Raw genomic sequence first — 21,796 nt, 5'->3', positions numbered from 1 at the left:
TTCCCAATACGTACAATACTGGTATATGAAACTATATTTGCATACACTATTATCAGGCCAAATATACTTAAACCCCAAACCATAATCATTTAACAAAATCAAGTGAGATGCTATGCAGCATTTGGGTGAATGAAATGCAGCAAAACACTGCAAGTAACATCGTGTGCTGGAGTAAAGTCAAACAAACTAATGAGAGGAAGTATAAAGTAAAGAAGGAAGGAAGCTATTTCTTCCATAGCTGACAGGGAATGCATTCCAGCAGTTGCAGATTGTCAGCTTGGCCATGTCGTGTGTGAGAGCATTCTATCTGATAAAATGTTTTTGACGTCATTCAAAATCAACAGACGACGGCCAGATGGATACTGTCCAAATCGGAATTCAACAAAATAACTTTTTGATTGGGTTACAGGGAAATGACTGATGTGAGGGTTTGTTGAGGCTTACACTGAGTGACTCCTTGGGTAAATGCTTTTATTTCAGCCCAAGTTATGTATTCAGCGGAGGCCTGTCTCCTGCCTGCTCTTGCTGTGTCAGTTATGCCAGTTTTCGCAGTTATTTAGTGAATTCACTTCTGTCATTCTTCCCTCTGCTCTGCGCAATCATCGTGAGGCGGCGTGGCAGGGCCGTCGGCATTTTGTGATTTGGCTCAAGCGGACACGAACGCAGCCAGCTGCTTTGCATCAATTGTGTGAATCACACGCAGTGTCAGTGATTACTTAAGTAACAGGAAGTCATGATCACCACACTGAATTTGGCCATGGTACAGGGCTGTAATGGTCATGCATTTATCGTGTCACGCTCTCACACTTAACTTTAATTTCTCAAGTATCAATGAATAACGAGGTTTGTCAATGTTGAAAACGGTGCTGTTGTTTCTGAGCGCTAATTGGAGGTTGCCACTTGCAACTGTCAGTTAAGAGTCCAGTTATGGAGGTAAATATGGTGCAAAAGTAACTCGTAAAAAAAAAATGTACTTGTCGAAAAAAGTATAAATTTGTATCTGTAAAAGGCATGATTTGTGCCTGTAAAAAAAAAAATAAAAATAAAAAGAATTTAAAAAAATTGTACGTAAAAAAAAATTGTAGGTAAAAAATAATGTACGTAAAAAAAAATATTGAAGGTAAAAAAAAATGTACGTTAAAAAAAAAAATTGTACCTGTTCCATTCAAACGTCATTTCCTTCCGCCGTCCACGGTGGGGCAGTCACGTGATCACGTGATGTCAGTGCAAACTATCAATACCATTATACTCGTGAATTAATGTGCTGTCACCTCATTGGTCACAGAGCAAGAGGTTCTTGGATCATTACCGTACGGTGTCACAAAAAGAGCACTTTGTTCATTAATTCCATTGACATTTTACGGACTATGTTTGACTCTCACGGTATTACGGGACAAAGTGTGTGCCTTGACAACTCAATATCACTTACTTATAGTTCTAAATACGGAACGATTACGTATTTCAAGGAACGGTTGGCAACCCTAGTATTGAATGATACCTGATGCATTTTAGACATATCGATGGAATTGTAAGATTCAGGGAGGAGTAAGATATAAGTTCATTTGTTAATATATATATTTACTAATATATCTGTTTCTAGAATTATTATTTACACATGTATATATTTTGGTATTTTTTATATACAAGTAGTTAAATTGACAAGGTGAATCTGCTATTTTCATTTACTTGCGTTTGCTTAAGTTAGCTAGCTCCTGATTGGTTAGAGTTGGTCAGCTGACGAGTGTTCAGGAAGTGTGGTGTCTGTCGCTAGAAGTGTGACCAGTAAACAGCGTTGTTCCAGAAGAAATCCGTCTCCATCCTGCTTTCTCATCTTTTAAAGAGTAGTCCATTGACCACCAACGAACCCTCACCCCCCCTAAAATGCTTTTAGTCACATGAAGAAAATGAAAATGTTATGATGGTTCAACACTGCTTTTTGTTGTTGTTGCTCTGTCCTTTTATATGAATCATTTGTGAAGTGACGCTAGAAGCGAGGCACTCAGGGTTATTTGAGGAGCGTTTCCGAGACATGCTGCTAGCTAAAGTCGGCTATAAACATATTAGCTAAAAAAAAAAAAAGCACTTATTCTAATCTTTGCTTTTTTTTTTTTCTTCTTCTTTTTTTTTTAAATAAAATTCTATTACAATTTTAAATTTTGTGCTGCTGGGAAATTAAAATACAGACCTCAAGGAGGTTGTTTCTGAAAAAATCTCAAAATCGACATTTTATCCAAACGATACATTTTCGCGTCTAGCTTAAAACGAATGTCGACGACACCCTTTTGCCGGAACATATATTGTATCGGCTTTCACGTTGCATGTTTGAGTTTTAATGTGCTTGACACGGTGATTGTCATTGTTGGTTTTCGGCCTTGCTGCTTAGGTGCAGTGATTTCTCAAGATTCTTAATTCTGATTCTCTTGATATTTCAGACCATAAATGATGTATGAAATGTACTTAAACAATTGGACTACTTTCCTACACAGTAGTGAACCAAGTGGTGAACCTCCTCAACTCCATCCTTGATTGCGACCAACTGGGCGTTTCGGGAATGGTCCTTTTCTACTAAATTGTGACACTCACCTGTTTCCAATTAACCTGGTCACCTGTGGAATATTACAAACAGGTGTTGTTGTTTTTTTATTTAGAAACAGTCCCAGTCTTCTGTTGTTCCCGTCCCAGCTTTTGTGGAATGTGATGAAGACATCAAAATGAAAACGAGTATTAAAAAAAAAAAAATCTCTTTTAATATCTTGCCTTTTTAGTACAAATGATTTGCAAATCACATAGTCTGTTTTCCTTTTTTTTTTTTTTTTTTTTTTCACTTTTTACAATGTCCTAGCCTCATTGCAATTGGGGTTTGTAGTTTTATTTGAATATTTATATTATGCCTGATTAAATTCTGACATATTGTCTTAATTTCAAGACACGTGAGCCTTACATTGCAGGTGGTGAGTTCAGGCATCTCTTTTGCATATTTTTACTTTTATGTCAATTCATTGTTGCAGTTCACATACCACAAATACACATAACTTCTATTAATCATATCAACAAAGACAGCATACTGTAACTGAACCAAACTAAATTAGTGCACGGCAATGTAGCATATTGTATATATCTACAGGATGAAATCAATTATTTACAGCCATAACTACTGGTTGTATACAGCGTATATATTAAAAAAAAAAATCTTTATAAAATCCTCCATAATAAAATGGACACCCACACACAATTTTTGACCTGTAATGAGAAATCCAAGTGGTGCTTTGACACAGTTAAAGTAGTCCTGAGTTATAATACATTTTAAAGTGAAACATTAAATAGTTGAAAACACAAAATCGTCTAATTTCTAAAAGCAATTCCTCACTGATAACCGTGATAATCTCCAGCCACAGAAATGTACGTTTGCAGCAACAGTTCTTCTGTTGAAGCTGACTAAGCAGCTGACAAGTTTGATCTGATGGAGTCCTCTCGTAGCTGGCGGTGCTTCCCGATGGTCGACTCTTCAATGTGTGCTCGTCGCTCTATGGTAATCCTGTAATTTTTTCTGCAAAAAAAAAAAAGTTAAATCATACTATAAATTGTATGTATATCAGTGGCGATCCGTCATAGTAAGCTATTAAGCGGTGCTTGCCCGACCTCTTCAAAATAAAATAATTGAAAATATTGTTGCCAGTGTCCTCTAAAATACAATACCGTCGTTAGACTGTTTTGGTCTTAAATTCTGTGTATATTTTGTCTTGTGGCGATTTACATGTAGCAAACTGGCATGAATCTGTTTATATTATTTTATGTGTTAGGTGATTTCTAAGTATGTTCCTTTTTTTAAATATATTTTATCTGGTTTTATTTTCCTATTTTTATGTGCAGTACTTTGTAGGGCTGGGTATTGCCGCCAACCTCATGATACGATACAGGGGTCACGATACGATACGTATCGCGATACATATGTATGCCAATACATGATCTTCAAGGCGATACGTATCCCGATATTTTACATTAATTTACTTGCATTTTATAATAAAAGTCATATGTATACCGAAAGGATATGTTTATTATGCTGGATGACAACAATGTTTTTGTTAGTAGCTCTTCTGGTTTACCACCAAGCGGCATGCCTGGTCGAAATGTGTACGCACTGCAGAGCAAGGAGCAGTTTTCACAGACACACCGGGAAAATTTATTAACTCATTCACTCCCAACCACTTTCACTTAAGTGTTTTCCTGGATTTTGACTGATTTTTCAAGGCCCGCGAAATAGTATGTTGTATTATTATAAAAATATGGTAGATACCAAAAGAGAGATTCGAGTCTCTTCTTTTATCAGGGAAAAAAAGTACATTCCTATCTGTTTCCGCTGTGCAGCAATTAGCAATAGAACATAGCTAAGTTTCGTCGTTTTTCACAATTCTGCCCAGAACTGTGGGAAAACTGTGGGAGTTTTAATATGGCCTGGTTGATCTCTTATACTCTGCTGCCACTCAACCATTTTCTACAGTAGAGAGACTGCATCAAAGCCTTCTCTATGCTCTGGCATATAAAAAAAATAAAAAAAACGTATAAATACGTCTTTGGGGCACTTAAAACATTTAAAATATGACGTATTTTTCCGTTTTTGGGAGCTAATGAGTTAATAGGCATGAGTCGATATGAGCAAAAATATCAAAGTATTAAAATGACAGCTCTAAAATGTGCTTATTTGAAATATTTGGGGGAATAAAAACAGCATTTTTTTCATGTAACACATTTTATTTCGTTTTTTTAAACAAAATATAGGAAAATTGGTACATTGAGACATGTGCCATGTTAAGTTTATAAGTAAATAAATGTTGATATTCTTCCTCTGCTTTCATTTTTCGTAGCAAGACACAGTGTCCAATCACTGGTGAGCTATTTTGGCATTAATTGAAGGCAATTAACTTCAAAGACGCTGCTGGTTTTTATTTTTTTAGGTACAATGCAAGCTGCAAAGGCGAACGTTAACTGCCTATTTAAAGTTAACTAGCAACATCAATTCTGACACCTGCGTATCGATACGTGTATTGTAATGAGGACCGCAACGATATATTGCCGTATCGATTTTTTGAGCACATCCCTTGCACTTTGGTTCCCCTGTGGATTTTTAAATGTGCTATACAAATAAAGTTGATTGATTGATTGATTGATTGAATTTTTTAAGTGTCCCAGTACTTTTGCCCATATTGTCTGCTGAGGCATCACTATGTTTACCTGTACGTACCTGAAAAAATAAAACGCTGCAAGCATCGCGGTTCCCAGAACAGCTCCCACTATGACTCCAGTCAAAGCAGACATTCCTAATCCACCTGGTTAGAAGAAAAATAATTGACGACAACACGTTATATACATACAAGGTTACAAAAAACACGGCACGTGAGGTCGTGTTTCATTACATGATTTGTCTGATATCTCCGTATGTGTTATCTGTATTCCTTGCAAAGTGAAGCGGTCATAGTTGAAGGCCGGCAGCAGCTGAAAACTTCCGTTCAGGCCAAAGTAATTGGCCACAACCTGAAATTATGTCATGGCAATTTCACAGGGCTACATAAACGACTTCAAACGTGACGTTTTCATTTCATTTGGTGTCTTACCTCATATGTTCCCGCATTAACGTTGGTCATTGCCATCAAAGAGAAATCGCCATTTCTGTCACCGTTGATGTCAATTGACACCTGTCCAGCGATTCCTGTGGCACCACAACAAAAATAATTTACATTTAGACATATTGAAACTTCTCTCCAAATCCTCAAGGAGTTTGTTAGCTTTTCTCACATGAATTAAGTAATATGGTTGTAAATGTATCACTGTAACTAGTTCCAAATTAAAATGAAATTTAATGTTGGAATGGTAAAATTATTAACTCATTCACTCCCAACCCTTTTCACTTAATATTTCGCGGGCCTTGAAAAATCAGTCAAAATCCAGGAAAACACTTGTGTTCTATTGCTATAAAAAATGGAACATACCAAAAGAGAGATTAGAATCTCTTCTTTCATCAGGGAAAAAATGTATATTCCTATCTGTTTCCGCTGTGCAGCAATTAGCAATAGAACATAGCTAAGTTTCATAGTTTTTCACAATTCTGCTTAGAACTGTGGGGAAATCAGCTGTTTTAACATGGCCTGGTTGATCTCTTATACTCTGCTGCCACTCAAACCATTTTCTGCAGTAGAGAGACTGCATTAAAGCCTTATCTATGCTCTGGCATAAAAAACAACAACAAGAAACGTATAAATACGTCTTTGGGACACTTAAAACATTTAAAATATGACGTATTTATACATTTTTGGGAGCTAATGAGTTAAATAACTAACTAAATAAATAAATAAGTGCTGTCACTATCAAATATTTTCAGAATCGATTAATCTATCGATTATTCAGTCAATTGACTATTCTGATTCAATTTATGTTTGTATTAAAAAAAGCTGTTCATCAACCATTGATTGTTGTTTATTCCATACTTCATTTTCGTATAGTGATTAAAGAATGGCTCCAAATGATTACTCAATTATTAAAATAATTGTTGATTAATTTGAGAATTGATTACTTGTTAATTAATGGATTAACTTTGACCGATAAAAGTGATCATGGAGGTCAAGCTGGTAGGCCAATAAATTCTGTTTTTCAAAAAGAGGCTCTTTCATGATAATCTAGCAACAGCTAAATCAACATCAGCCATTTTATGAAATTCCAACTTTGCACACCTGAATTATAATTTAAGATTGAGACTGTAAAGATCCATTTTATCATGTAATCTGAACGCGCTACTAGTTTTGGCATTATGGTGTCCAGCGGACTGATCACATGCCACGTAATGAAAACTTTCAAACAACTTTCCGTTATGAAAGTATATTTTTACCTTCGAAAGTTCTGTTCCACATTTGTGATGTGATTTGTGATCCATTTTTCTTACTGTATCCGCTTTTCATAGCTTCTTTCAAAGCAACAGCATAAATCAGCAATGCATCGTGGAATCCCTCGACAAACGCGTTGACCTAAAACGACAAATGTGGTCAATGAGAAAGAAAGGATTTAGATTTAGTATTTCTAATTTATTGTTTTCTTTCTTTGTGGGGCCCACGGGGACGAGACTATCCCACTTAATTATAGGAAATTGTGCAAATGTTATTGCAGAGATTACATCAATACGCAGCCTCTTTTTTCCCAACTGAGCAATTAGAAACCCTGTCAAGTTTCCAGGGACCAACTTCACTTTTTTTTTTCCTGTCATTGCAGAGCTCCCAAACTTGCAGTATTTCTGAGATAAAGACCCACTTTATCTTATCAGATTTAAAAAAAACAACTGCTGCAACAAGGCTCTAAAGACTCTGTGGGGGTCCAGAATGCTGTTGCACAAATACTGACAAGAATTAGACCTAGGACTAGTTTCTCTCTGCAAAGATAAAATGGAAAAACATTACGAGCCACAATATCATTATTATTATTATTATTATTATTATTAATTAATTAATTTTCTGCCACTTTACATTTTTTGGCGTCCAAGGTGTGCTGGAGCCTATTCAACATGATTCTGCACCCTGAAGTGGTCGCCAGTCAATCACTGGGCATGTACTGTTTTTGTTTGTTTGTTTGTTTGTTTGTTTGTTTGTTTTAAATAAATAATAAATAATAATAATAATGCTGACGTTCCCAACAGTTTAGAGCAGGGCTATTTAATTGCTAATTCGGTCGGGCCAAATCTTAATATAAAGAAATGTAGACAACATGAAGTGCCCAGTAAACAGCTGATAATCCACATCAAACCAATACAGATGAAAAATGTTCACTTTTTATTCATCTCTCTTTTTAAATTTGGAAACATGGCAAAGGCATATCAAAAACAGCATTAAAAAAAAAAACGAGGTGGTTTTGACTCAAAATATAAATATGTGGTGTGTCGCAAACGGGGCCACGGATTTTTTTTTTTTTTCACTCACTCACTCACTCACTCACTCACTCACTCACTCACTCACTCACTCACTCACTCACTCACTCACTCACTCACTCACTCACTCACTCACAGAAGCTTACATGTGTGGATGAGTGAGTGAAAAAAATAATGATAGAATTTACGAATTATATTTTTTTACATTCATTTTTATTTTCACTTTCAGTCATTTATATATTTATTTAGTCGTTTATTTATTTCGAATTCTGTCAGTTTTTGTCCTCCATACATGACAGGCGCGTTGCGTTCACATTAGAAGTCACGTTTGTTTTTATAATGTGAACAAGTACACGCCCCCTTATACTTACACTTCCACAATCGTTGCAGTTGTTCAGTCCCATGCTTTCACTGGCCGTTCTAATTTCCAGCGAGAAGTTTTCAAACTCTGGTTTGACTGTCCGAAGCAATGTCACAGTGTTCAAATACGCATAGGCTTGTCTTGCTTCATTGTCAAATTTGTCGCCTCTCCTCCATGAGCCATTGCCTGAAATGCAGTTTGATAACATGCACACAAAAAAAACATGGTCTCATAAATTAAATGTGTACATCAGTTAAACGCAATGTTTTTGCTGCCGTAATGGCTTTACCATAAGACGATGCATTGAAGAGTTCAATATTGAAGAACACGTGTGTTCCATTGGTCAGTCGACGCCTGTGTGCAGCAAGCATAATTTCGCGAATTTTTCTGGCTTCCATACACAAGATCACCACTGCAAGAAGAGACAAAGTCACAGACTTTGACATTGAGCAAGACATTGAGCAACATTTGTGGTGAGTCGATACTAGTTTATATTGGAAGATGGGTGGCGTTAATAAAAACCAATCACTTTTCTATCTAGTGTTGCTTAAAACATCATCCAACCACTGCAGTGTGTAAAACTGGCTTTGAGCTGTAGTAGTCACCTTACAAGTCAGACGTAAATTACTACTGTATGCCTAATCGCATTAACTTTTGTTATTGTGCAACATATACCTCATATCGTCAACCTCATAAAATAATTGCCTAAGTCATTAAATTTCCTTTTTTTTTTTTTTTTTTTTTTTGCCTAAATCTCCCCATGATGCAAACAGTTCAATTGTTTTGTGTTTCTTGAAAAATCAGAAAAAAATGACTTTGGTGATTATTTTAAGAAGGCCTCGTTTAGGGGTGTTAAAGAAAATCGATTCGGCAATATATCGCGATACTACAGCACGCGATTCTTGAATCGATTCAATAGGCAGTTGAATCGATTTTTTAAACATCCATTTTTGATGGAAAAATATTCAACAAAACGTCTAACTTTCACACCTTGAGCATGGAAGAATGTTATATTAATGGAACATTAAGCCTTAATATTTTATTTCAATGCAGTTCTAACATAAAATAAAACTGAAGTTTCAGATTAATAAATAATAAATATTCATACAAATCTTACATTGTACATGTAGTTTACTGAATGATATTTTCTAAATTTGAGTTTAAAAAAAAATCGCAACAATGGACTTGTAAATTCATATTGGGATTAATCGGTATCGAATCGAATCACGACCTATGAATCGTGATACGGATCGAATCGTCAGGTACTAGGCAATTCACACCCCTAGCGCCGTCGTTGATATGCTGTAGGGTGGCACGGTGGGTGAGTGGTTAGCACGTCCACCTCCCAGTACTGAGGACTCGGGTTCGAGTCCAAGCTTTGGCCTTCCTGGGTGGAGTTTGCATGTTCTCCCCGTGCCCGCGTGGGTCTTCTCCGGGTACTCCGGTCTCCTCCCACATTCCGAAGACATGCATGGCAGGTTAATTGGGTGCTCCAAATTGTCCCTAGTGTGTGCGTGTGAGTGTGGATGGTTGTTCGTCTCTGTGTGCCCTGCGATTACCCCGCCTACTGCCCAAAGCCAGCTGAGATAGGCTCCAGCACCCCCCGCGACCCTTGTGAGGAAACGCGGTTCAGAAAATAGATGGATGGATGATATGCTGTATACTACAGAGCAAGTATTTTCACTGCTGAAAAGGAGACTGAAAATTATCATTCCAATATCACAGATGGTCGATTTTGCCAAACCAAACTGCGAAGCAAAATAGCAACCATCAATAATACCGTTGTCGTTTGAAAGTAACGCGTCTTGGCTTCCGAAAAACACTATCGCAAGGAATTTTCATTGTCTTTGACACCATCCTGAGGGCTAATAAAAAATAAATATATTATGTATATATATATATATATATATATATATATATATATATATATATATATATATATATATATATATATATATATATATATATATATATATATTTTAGGGGTGTGAATTGCCTAGTACCTGACGATTCGATTCGTATCACGATTCACAGGTCACGATTCGATTCGATACCGATTAATCCCGATACGAATTTATAAGTCGATTGTTGCGATTATTTTAAATTCAAATTTAGAAAATACTAATCAGTAAGCTTGTACATTCTAAGATTTGTATGAAAATGTATTATTTATTTATCTGAAACTTCAGTCTTATACAGGTTGTAATCTGTATCATGTTTGAACAGCATTGAAATAAAATATTAAGGCTTAATGTTCCATTAAAATTACATCTTCTATGCTTAAGGTGTGAACCCTAACCCGAAGTAAGACGTTTTGTTGAATATTTTTCCATTAAAAATGGAAGTTTAAAAATCGATTCAGCCGATTATTGAATCGATTCGAGAATTGCGTGATGTAGTATCGCAATATATTGCCGAATCGATTTTTTAACACCCCTAATATATACCCCTAAATATATATATATATATATATATATATATATATATTTTATTTTTATTTTATTTTTTAAAGGTACCTGTACAAGTAATGTGTGACACATGGAACCAATGATAGTTATGTGGCATGAGAAAAAGACAACTTAGCCTTCCATCTTTAGCATTCAAACGATTGACGGTCACAAAAAGAATAAAAAAAAATAAAAAAATAAAAGTTTTGGTTAGGAGACAGGGAGAGAAAATGAAGACAAGCATGCTGGATTGACAGTGGTAACATTAAAGTAGAGGGCTGTTCGAAGCGATGCAGAAGTGAAGGATAGACAACGTGCGTGCGTGTGGGTTGTTGGGTTCAAACTGTTTTATCGCCCACCTGGATAGGAAAGGGAATGGAGTCGGGGTGATTCTGATGAAAGAGTATGCAAAGAATGTTATTGAGCCGAAATGAGAGTCAGACAGGTTGATGGCTGCGAAGCTAGAAATTGTACGCGCGATCATAAATGTTATCGGTGGTTATGCTCAACAGATGGGAAGAGAAGGAAAAAGTTCTGGAACGAGTTGCATCAGGAGATGCAGACAAGGGGAGAAGTGGTGATTGGAGGAGACCTCGTTGAGATGATTGATGAAGGGTACAGAGGTTAGGAGGAGGCTTAAGAAAAGGAATGTGGAAGCGCAGATGGTGGTGGATTTTGCTAGGAGAAATGAGCGACTCCAGTGAGCGCTTTGATTTTTCAAAAGAGGGAGGAACAGTGAAACGCAAGATTGGACGCAGGTGCACACACGTGGATGAGATTATGTGTAGAAACTACTGAAACTCAACAGAATTCGCCTCTCCCTCCCACAGCCCCTTGAATCAGTGGGTGCTGGGTCTGTGGATCTCACTTTGCTTTATCTATCCTTCCCTCCTTCCTCTCTTTAGTTTTTCCTCTGGTCACTTGAGATCTCAATTTATTGGAAGTTTGAGGTTTCTGGGGTTGGCATAAGACTCTGGTTTTGTAACCACGCAGGAGGGGTTTTGTTGGTGCTGGATTTCACTTTGATGGATTGGATGTACTGGCTTCTATGGATCTCACTCTGCCTTATCGATCCTTCCCTCCTTCCTCTCTTTAGTTTTTCCTCTGGTCTCTTGAGATCTCGCTAAATTTGCTGGAATTTAGAGGCTTCTGGGGTTGGCGTAAGACTTTGATTTTGTAATCATGGGGAAGGCAGGAAGTGTTTGGTCGGTGCTGGATTTCACTTTGATTTATCTTTCTTTTCTCTTTATTTTTTTCTGACCTTTTCTCTGGTCTCCTGACCATTTAAACTTCACGACTCTGGCAAGATTCTGAAGTACCTGGTTAAGGCGAAGGGTAATGGGATATTTATAAGGCTTTAGGTGAATTAATGAGTATAAATTTATACATATTTGCACGCACACGCACGCACGCACGCACGCACGCAAACGCACGCACGCAAACGCACACACGCAAACGCACGCACACACACACAAAAAAAAAAAAAAAAAAAAAAAAAAAGAGCAATGATGATAAGACGTTGAATCGGTAAGACTACCGAATGAACAATTCTGAGCTCTTTATAAAAAAAAGAAAAAGAAAAAAAGAAAAAAAAAAAAAAAAAAGGAGGAGGCTTAAGAAAAGGAATGTGGAAGCGCAGATGGTGGTGGATTTTGCTAGGAGAAATGAGCGACTCCAGTGAGCGCTTTGATTTTTCAAAAGAGGAACAGTGAAACGCAAGATTGGACGCAGGTGCACACACGTGGATGAGATTATGTGTAGAAACTTGCCGACTGAAAGGTGGTGGCAGGATAGAGCGTAAGAAACAAAACGTTGGGAGGGCTTTAAGAAGGAGTTGAGATCGAGTAGATCTAGAGCAGGGGTCTCCAAGTTGGGTCCTCGAGAGCCCCTACCCAGCCTGTTTTCCACGTTTCTCTCCACTAACACACCTGATTCGTGATCGGGATCGTTATCGGGCTTCTGCAAAGCTTGCTGATTAGCTGATCATTAGATTCAGCTGTGCTGTAGGACGGAGACATGGAAAACAGTAGGGCTGGGTATTGCCCCGCCAACCTCACGATACGATACATATCACGATACCAGGGGCCACGATACGATACCTATCGCCATACCTATGTATCCCAATACATGATCTCCAAGGCGATACGTATCGCGATATTTTATATTTATTTACTTGCATTTTATAATAAGTCATATGTATACTTAACTCATTTGCTCCCAATAACGTGTAAATACATTTTTTTTATGTTCTAAGTGTCCCAAAGACGTATTTATACGTTTTTTTGTTGTTGTTTTTTTATGCTAGAGCATACAGAAGGCTTTGATGCAGCCTCTCAACCTCAAAGAACGGTTGCAGAAATGGTAGTTATTACACAAACGGCCAGCAGGTGGCAGCAGAGCAAAGGAGATCAACCAGGGCCATGTAGAAAAAAAGCTCAATTACTTACAATTTTGAATAGATTTGTAAAAACTGATGAAATTTAGCTCTCTTCTAATGCTAATTGCTGCAAAACGGAAACAGATAGAAACATACTTTTTTTTTTCCTGATGAAAGAAGAGGCTTTAATCTTTCTTTTGATAGGTTCCATGCCTTTATAGCAATAGACAGTATTCTGTGGGCCTTCCAAAATCAGTCAAAATCCAGTAAAACAGCCGGGAGCGAACCGGATTGCTTCTGTGAAAATGGCTGGGAGTGAATAAGCTAAGGATATGTTTATTATGCTGGATAACAAAAATATTTTTTGTTAGTAGCTCTTCTGGTTTACCACCAAGGACATGCCTGGTTTAAATGTGCACGCACTGCAGAGCAGGGAGCAGTTTTCGCAGACACACCGGGAAATTTTAATAATAGGCATGAGCCGATATGAGCAAAAATATCAAAGTATTAAAATTACAGCTCTAAAATGTGCTTATTTGAAAGAATCACTAGTGACACTTGAAATCTTACAAGCCCCCCCAGAATTCACCCATAATCAAACTCCGGATGACGGGGCGGCAAAACTGCCCGACCCCTGCGGGTAAAGTACCCAGGGAGCGCGGGCCGGGGGGGGGGGGTCACAGCAGAAACATCAGAACAGTCCCGCGCACCAACTGGCGGGAATGCAGGAACAACTGGAAGGGACCCCGCACGGTCCACCAGGCGCAGCCCAGTGGGGGCGGCCGCGGCGGGGGGGCGCAGGTCAAGTCCAAGGGTCCGGCCAGGTCAACATGAGCCGGCTTAAGCCTGTCAACAGAAACAGTTTCGGAACGGCCCCCAACATCCACGACCATAGTCTTGGCACCATGCTGCAGGACCCTAAATGCCCCGTCGTAGGTGGGGGGGGGACGCAAGGGACCACGGTGTGCATCGTGTGGGATGGAAACAAACTCGGCCGACTGCAGGTTGGAGGGTACCCGAGCCACAGGGGTGCCATGCTGCGACGTGGGCACGGGCTGGAACGCACCAGCATCCACTGGCGGCCCAGGCCTGAATGCGGGTCGAGGCGTCCGGAATGAAATCTCCTGGCACTCTTAGCACCTGTCCATAGACCAACTCAGCCGACGAACACTGCAGGTCCTCCTTAGGTGCAGTACGAAGGCCCAGCATGATCCAGGGTAGCTTGTCAACCCAGTTACCCTCAGAAAGTCCAGATATATACATATATATATACATATATATATACATATATATATATATATATATATATATATATATATATATATATATATATATATATATATATATATATATATATATATATATATATATATATATATATATATATATATATATATTAGCGGTGTGAATTGCCTAGTACCTGACGATTCGATTCGTATCACGATTCACAGGTCACGATTCGATTCGATACCGATTAATCCCGATACGAATTTATAAGTCGATTGTTGCGATTTTTTTTCATTCAAATTTAGAAAATACTAATCAGTAAGCTTGTAGAGTGTAAGATTTATATGAAAATGTATTATTTATTTATCTGAAATTTCAGTCTTATAGAGGTTGTAATCTGTTTCATGTTTGAACAGCATTAAAATAAAATATTAAGGCTTAATGTTCCGTTCATATAACATTCTTCCATGCTCAAGGTGTGAATCCTAAAAAATTTTTTAAAAAATAAATAAATAAAAAATCGATTCTGCCGATTTTTTAATCGATTCGAGAATCGCGCGATGTAGTATCGCGATATATCGCCGAATCGATTATTTATTTATTTTTACCACCCCTAATATATATATATATATATATATATATATATATATATATATATATATATACTGATTATCACAGCAAAACTTCCCTTAGTGCTTAGTTTTGGGTGGGAAGCGCTGAAATGAGTCAAAAGATTTCAAGTGTCACTCGTGATTCTGATTCATACCATGGTGCGCTTGATTTAAATTAAAATGACACGTAAAGCAGGTGATAGTCAAAACCACAGTGAGTTTCCAGATGATGGCTGGGGACCGTGCCCCTGAACCATCAGTCTGGGGTCTTCCAGTGGCAGATTTATAGCATCTGGCGTGACCGTGAACAGTTTGTGGTATTAGAAAAGTTTTCCATGTCTTAACTCATTGGTGTCCAAACTACGGCCCGGGGAACATTTGCTGCCCGCCGTCCATTTTTTAGTGGCCCGCCACATATGCTAAAAGTGGCATTTGACTCATTTCAAATAAAATAAAAACAAAAATGTTTGGAGATGGTCAAAGGAAGAAGGGAAGGTGTCAAAAAACACAGGTGCTATTACAGGTTATTTTAGTTAACTAAAACTAACAAAAAATCCAAAAAATAATTTCGTTCACAAAATAAAATAAAAACCAAGATGCTTTTTAAAAACGAAAATTAACTGAAACTACATTTTATGTTTACAAAACTAACTAAAATAAAACTAACTATAAATATAGCAAAAATGTCCTTCGTTTTAGTCTTTGGTAATTAAATACATGAGCCTTTGGGGATGATTTTAAATGTGATTTTTAGTGATTTATTTTGATATAAACCGGAATAATGACGTCGCGCCCATGGTGTTTTTTAAATATTGCGCACAAGTAATACACATTAAAAAAAAAAACACTAAAACTAATTATGAAACTAACTAAACTAAAACTAAGCATTTATTAAAGAACTAAAACTAATCAAAAAAATAACAGAACCACCCTGAAAACTAAATAAAACTAACTAAAAAAACAAACAAAAAACAAACCCTAAAAACAAAATAAACTTCCAAAACTATAATAACCCAACTGCCATATTACAAATAAATTGGTTTATATACAGCAGCATTTTTCTGAATATGCAAAAGCACAAATAAATTATTTGTACAATTTTTAGGACTAAACACAATTTCTCTTCATAACATTATGTGGCCCTTGCGTCCTTCTGATTTTCTGGATGTGGCCCTCAAATGAAAAAAATTGGACACCCCTGTCTTAACTCCTGATTATGTAATTGTCAAATTTATGAGTTGTGCTGTGTTGTAAGTAAACCTCCACAATTACACTTGCATTAACAGTTACTAAATGTAAAACAATGGAGCAAACAAATCTCGTCCCACTCTCTTCTTCTGTTAAAAATTCAAAATACACTCCAATATACCAGCAACTTACTTTTAAGCAGAAATATCATTCTGCACATACAGTCATGATAAACAGGAAATGCATCAGTCAACTTACCCAGCAGTCATTCGGTCAACACTTACAGAGACGGAATAATTTAAAATGTTTGCACCGCTTAAATGTCTTTTTTTGTACCCTGTTCATAAGGAATTCGGCAACACACTGTACATCCTTGTTTTAGCACTAACGATATTACAAATCAGTACAACAGTCCTTTATATCAATAAGCTCTAAATGTTACAAGTTCTTAGCCAACAGGGCACTTGAAAGCTATCGCTCGCAGTCAATCAGTGCACAGCCTTCTAACTAGTATTCGTGCGCCAGTCAAATAAAAATCTGAAAGTTTGGAATTATTGCTAGTTGCTAGCATTGGCGCGTGGAATATCTCACAGAGCATACACAGGGCAAGCAGTGTGTGTAGTGTAATTAAAGGTGCTGTAGTGCTGGCAGCACTGAGGTGAAGTTTGTCCCACTGACTCAAGGCATATTTCAGGAGGTGTGTTTAAGTGACGGACTTGTGAGGAATGTTCCAGCCAGAGTCTGAATCTTCCTTATTAATGCTGGGGGGGGTTCACATTGCTTGGCTTGCTTGTGCCTATTCATTTATTTGTGAAACATTTTTAAAACGACCTGGATAAGAAATGAAAAGAATGTAAGCGAAATCTGTTGCTTTGGTGAATTTAAAATAAAATAAAAACAAAACATTGCAGATTTATTTTTTTTATATGATTTGAGGGCAAATCAATTTATTCATTTTTGTTGTGTAAACTAAGCTGCACTGACGATCCATAGGATGACGAAATATGATTAATAATACAACCTGTTACCATGGGACTTACAATGCCCTAATAAATTTTTTCCATCTCATATTTTTCTAGTAAGATATGATTATCCTTTCAATTTATTACCTCTTGAAAAATGCTGTGTTAATATCAATTTAAAGGCCCAAGAATAATATCCATTGTTATCATGTGTTAAACACAAATATCAATCAATTGTGGGGTGGACATGAAACCTGACGTGCTGGGGATTTTACTCTGATCAGAAATTGCGCAGTTTTTGGGATAGACGACGGTCTTTTTTTTCTTTTTCTTTTTTTTCTTGCCAATTACGTCAGCAAGTGAACGACAGCAGCTGTCGTTTACGCACGGGATGCGTCATCACGGTCACGTGACCAGGATAATGGCGTTCACCACGGTATGCTTTTATTTTGATACAATCGGTTTAGAAGAAAATTCCGGAAATAAGCTGCCAGAGATATTTTTGTTCATGAACTGAACGGGCTCTTTGCACAGCTCGACTACTTCCTGAACTGAATACCACGTTTTTGTTTCCTGTCTTTCACGAGTGGACAAACTGATTAATCCAGGTGTGTCTGGCCAATGTTGTTGTGGTTACCGAGATCAGGCACACCTGGATTAATCAGTTTGTCCACTCGTGAAAGACCGGAAATGAAGGACTGGTGTTGCGTTCAGGAAGTAGTGGATTTGTGCAAAGAGCCCATTGTCAGTAGATTTGAGTGCAGTTTTTATTAATAATTGAAGTATATTTTTGTCTTGTCTTCATTAGTTGACGAAAATACATAGCTCCTGATTTAGTCCCACTTATTGTTTATTATTAATGAGGGTTTTAGTCTAGTTTAAGTCCGGTGAAAAATGTGTGTTGAGGAAATTATTTTTTTTGTTTTGTTTTCGTTGACGAAATGAACACTATTGCCAGCCAATTGCAGGATTTTTAAACATCACACACAAAACAGCTTCAAAGAATACTTAGTATATATGCCCTAACATTTTTTTTTTGTAGTCCAGAAGTGGAAGATTTAATCACATTATGTGGCTGTAAATACAGTAGTAGTATGAGTAACAAATTTATATTTATTTTTTTCATATGCTGCGTGGAAAATTAAATAAGGGGACAAAATATGACCTGTTCCTTTACTCATTCACTGCCAATGACGACTATAGACGTAAAAAATCCAAGCAAACAGCCAGTGCAAATTTAGACAAGAAATTTGAATTTAGTTTTAGTTATTCATTGTTTTCATTCATAGTTATTAATCCTCATTGTTATTAATAACAACGATGACAACAATTTCATTGCTAAGTGCTACCATCGTGCATAGTGATTGGTCTTGGTCTTACTGAGACCACAAACTGGGTCTCGACCTCCAGAAGTCAATTGCTCCTTATTTTTGTCAACTAAAGTTGGATTAAAACTCAAATACAATTAGGTGACTAAGTTATGACTAAGGCTTTAATTAAATTTAGTCAGAAGACTATAACTAAAACTAAATTTAAATTTCTTTTTTTTAAATTAAAATTTTAATTTAAAATTTTCTCTTTTTTTTTTTTTTTTCAAAATTAACACTGGCCGTTAGCTTGGATTTTTTTACGTCTATAGTTGTCATTGGCAGTGAATGAGTTAAACTACTAAACAAGTGCATGCATGCAAATTTCATTCATGTTAGGCACTGATGTTGTTTATAGACATTGAATGTATTTTGTACATTGTGAATAAACAGCACATTATGAGCAAAAAATCTCCTGCTTGCTTATTAATATGTACTTGAATGTATTTCAACATTTATAGACTCCAATTTTTTTTTTTTTTATGAAAGGAAAGTCTGCCTCCGCCAGTGAATCCTGCTTCCACGTGGTGAAACACATATATTAACAATAAAGCAAGATAATTGAACTAGGATAGAGTAACCTTTTTTGTTTTGTTTTTCATAACGAACTGCTGCATTACCTTGTGTGTCATACATGCTTTGGATGATGTCGTCAGTGTCCAGCGGGTCGTCATGGTAAAAAGTATATGTTTTAATGGTTAGGTCAGTCATCAGATGATATATCCCCTCCACAGTGAAGTAACAGTTCCGCTCCTCCTTGTCGTCTTCGTAGATCAGGACGGCGGTCTTCCACGCGAAGTGCTTGAACATGGCGCTGAAGATCTCTGCCATCTTTCCATAGGACGGCGCGATGCGCGTGAGGTGGGAGAATTCGGTGTTCTTGTCGCTAAAAGCTGCGGCCAGGGCACCTGCGGAGATCACCGGAATATTCCAGTGGGACGCCAGTCGAACCACCGCCGCCGCCTCGTACTCGCACACCGGACCCAAAATCAGATCAGGCTTCTTCGCGCACGAGCCGTCCACCAAGCGGAAGAGAGCATCATTGACACAGTTGGAGTTCTCAAAGTGGATGTTGAAGTGGAAGTCGGAGTAGGCTCCGGCGGTCTTCAGCTTCTGCTGCGCGTAGCGAATCGCCGGGGCGACCCTCCCGTATGAAAAAAGATAAGTGTCATTTTGGGGCAAAAACACCACCACGTCTATTTCATCGGTCGTGGTGTGTCTCACAGCTTGGTTACAAAAGATAAAAAAGTAGACCCACGGCGCGGTGAAAAGTGACATGATGCGTTTTCTGTAAAACAAACAAAAAAAAAAAATGTTGGGCAATCTCGCTCAATCGTTTTCCTCCTCAGGCTCCAGTTGACGGTGCACTATAGTCGCAAACTGAAAGATCCGCCGTGACCAAATACAGTTAAGTAGTTCAATGATAATTTGCTTAACGGGGGAAAAAAAAAATATTTACAAGTGCGTGCTTTATTTTGAATGCAGATGTCCTTCGAGGACGCTTCAACTTGTTTCAAAAAAATATCTTCTCAACTGCCAGCTGCTCGATTAGTCCCACTGGTCACCATGCACACACGCTGACTGTGGCCTGGAGTTTTGAAGCATCTTCTTGGGCTCCGTCGTGCGTCATTGGAACGTTCCCCACCTTCTTAAAGCTGTACAACACAGCAGTGCACAATACCTGTACCGTACAGCCAGAGGCGGTTCTGGCTAGATTTGCGCCCTGGGCGTACATTTTTTTTTTTTTTTTCATTTCTTGTCTTTTCTTTTCTACATTTTTTTTTTACATAACCGCAATTACGTGTACGCATAGATCCATCCATCCATCCATCTTCTTTCGCTTATCCGGGGTCGGGTCGCGGGGGCAGCAGCTTTGCCTTACCGCTGGTGTCCACCAGCGGGTTCGAGGATTGCCGCCGCGATAGGCACCGACCACCTTACGGCCACGGCTCCGATCGGCCGCCTCAACAATGGAGGCGCGGAACATGGCCCATTCGGACTCAATGTCCCCCGCCTCCCCCGTTGAAGTCCCCCAGCAAGACGAGGGAGTTCCCAGGGGGAGCGCTCTCCAGCACACCCTCCAAGGACTCCAAAAAGGGTGGGTACTCTGAACTGCTGTTTGGTGCATATGCACAAACAACAGTCAGGACCCGTCCCCCCACCCGAAGGCGGAGGGAGGCTACCCTCTCGTCCACCGGGGTGAACCCCAACGTACAGGCGCCGAGCCGGGGGGCAATAAGTATGCTCTGCGCCTCTCACCGTGGGCAACTCCAGAGTGGAAGAGAGTCCAACCCCTCTCAAGAGGACTGGTACCAGAGCCCAAGCCGTGTGTGGAGGCGAGTCCGACTATGTCGAGTCGGAACTTCTCAGCCTCACACACCAGCTCGGGCTCCTTCCCTGCCAGAGAGGTGACATTCCATGTCCCGAGAGCCAGCTTCTGTAGCCGGGGATCGGTCCGCCAAGGTCTCCGCCTTTGGCTGCCACCCAGCCTGCTCTGCACCCGACCCCTTTGGCCCCTCCCACCGGTGGTGAGACCGTGGGAAGGGGGACCCACGTTTCCTCTTCGGGCTGTGCCCGGCCGGGCCCCATGGGTGCAGGCCCGGCCACCAGGCGCTCGCCAGCGAGCCCCGCCTCCAGGCCTGGCTCCAGAGGGGGTCCCCGGTGACCCGCGTCCGGGCAGGGTAAGCGTGCTTCCATTGTTATTAATCATCATGAGGGGTCTTCTGAGCCGTGCTTAGTCTGGCCCCTCACCTAGGACCTGTTTGCCATGGGTGACCCTACCAGGGGCATAAAGCCCCAGACAACATAGCTCCTAGGATCATTGGGACACGCAAACCCCTTCACCACGTTAAGGTACCGGCTCACGGAGGGGTGTACGCATATAGGTCTATGATAATTATGAAATACAATTAATTTGCAAACAGTTTGTCTATCCCTCATCCCCCATTAACTCATTCACTCCCAGCCATTTTCATAGAAACAATCCCGTTCGCTCGTTTTACTGAATTTTGACTGATTTTGCAAGGCCCACAGAATATTGTGTTCTATTGCTATAAAAGCATGGAACCTATCAAATCTTTCATCAGGAAAAAAAAAAGTATGTTTCTATTTGTTTCCATTTTGCACCAATTAGCATTAGAAGAGATCTAAGTTTAATCAGTTTTCACAAATCTATTTAAAATTGTAAATAATTGAGCTTTTTTTTCTAAATGGCCCTGGTTGATCTCCTTTGCTCTGCTGCCACCTGCTGGCCGTTTGTGTCATAACTACCATTTCTCCAACCGTTCTTTGCAGTTGAGAGGCTGCATCAAAGCCTTCTGTATGCTTTAGCATAAAACAAAAAAACGTATAAA

At 38.8% G+C, this 21,796-nt stretch overlaps 1 protein-coding gene across 1 annotated transcript; it reads right to left on the bottom strand.

Annotated features, from left to right (window-relative positions):
• Window positions 1-2,964: 2,964 nt before the first annotated feature.
• npr3 (natriuretic peptide receptor 3) lies at window positions 2,965-20,044 on the bottom strand. Its single transcript, XM_077522097.1, has 8 exons — window positions 19,064-20,044; window positions 8,554-8,676; window positions 8,275-8,450; window positions 6,878-7,013; window positions 5,610-5,704; window positions 5,412-5,529; window positions 5,240-5,324; window positions 2,965-3,547 (listed from the first exon to the last, which is right to left on the bottom strand). Exons 1-8 carry the CDS (start codon window positions 19,719-19,721, stop codon window positions 3,436-3,438), a joined length of 1,503 nt encoding a protein of 500 aa, XP_077378223.1. The 5' UTR covers window positions 19,722-20,044; the 3' UTR covers window positions 2,965-3,435.
• Window positions 20,045-21,796: the final 1,752 nt, after the last annotated feature.

The sequence above is a fragment of the Festucalex cinctus genome, chromosome 5 (assembly GCF_051991245.1).
Source record: "Festucalex cinctus isolate MCC-2025b chromosome 5, RoL_Fcin_1.0, whole genome shotgun sequence".
Lineage (NCBI taxonomy): Eukaryota > Metazoa > Chordata > Actinopteri > Syngnathiformes > Syngnathidae > Festucalex > Festucalex cinctus.
This window is presented reverse-complemented; position numbering and strand designations above follow the sequence as displayed.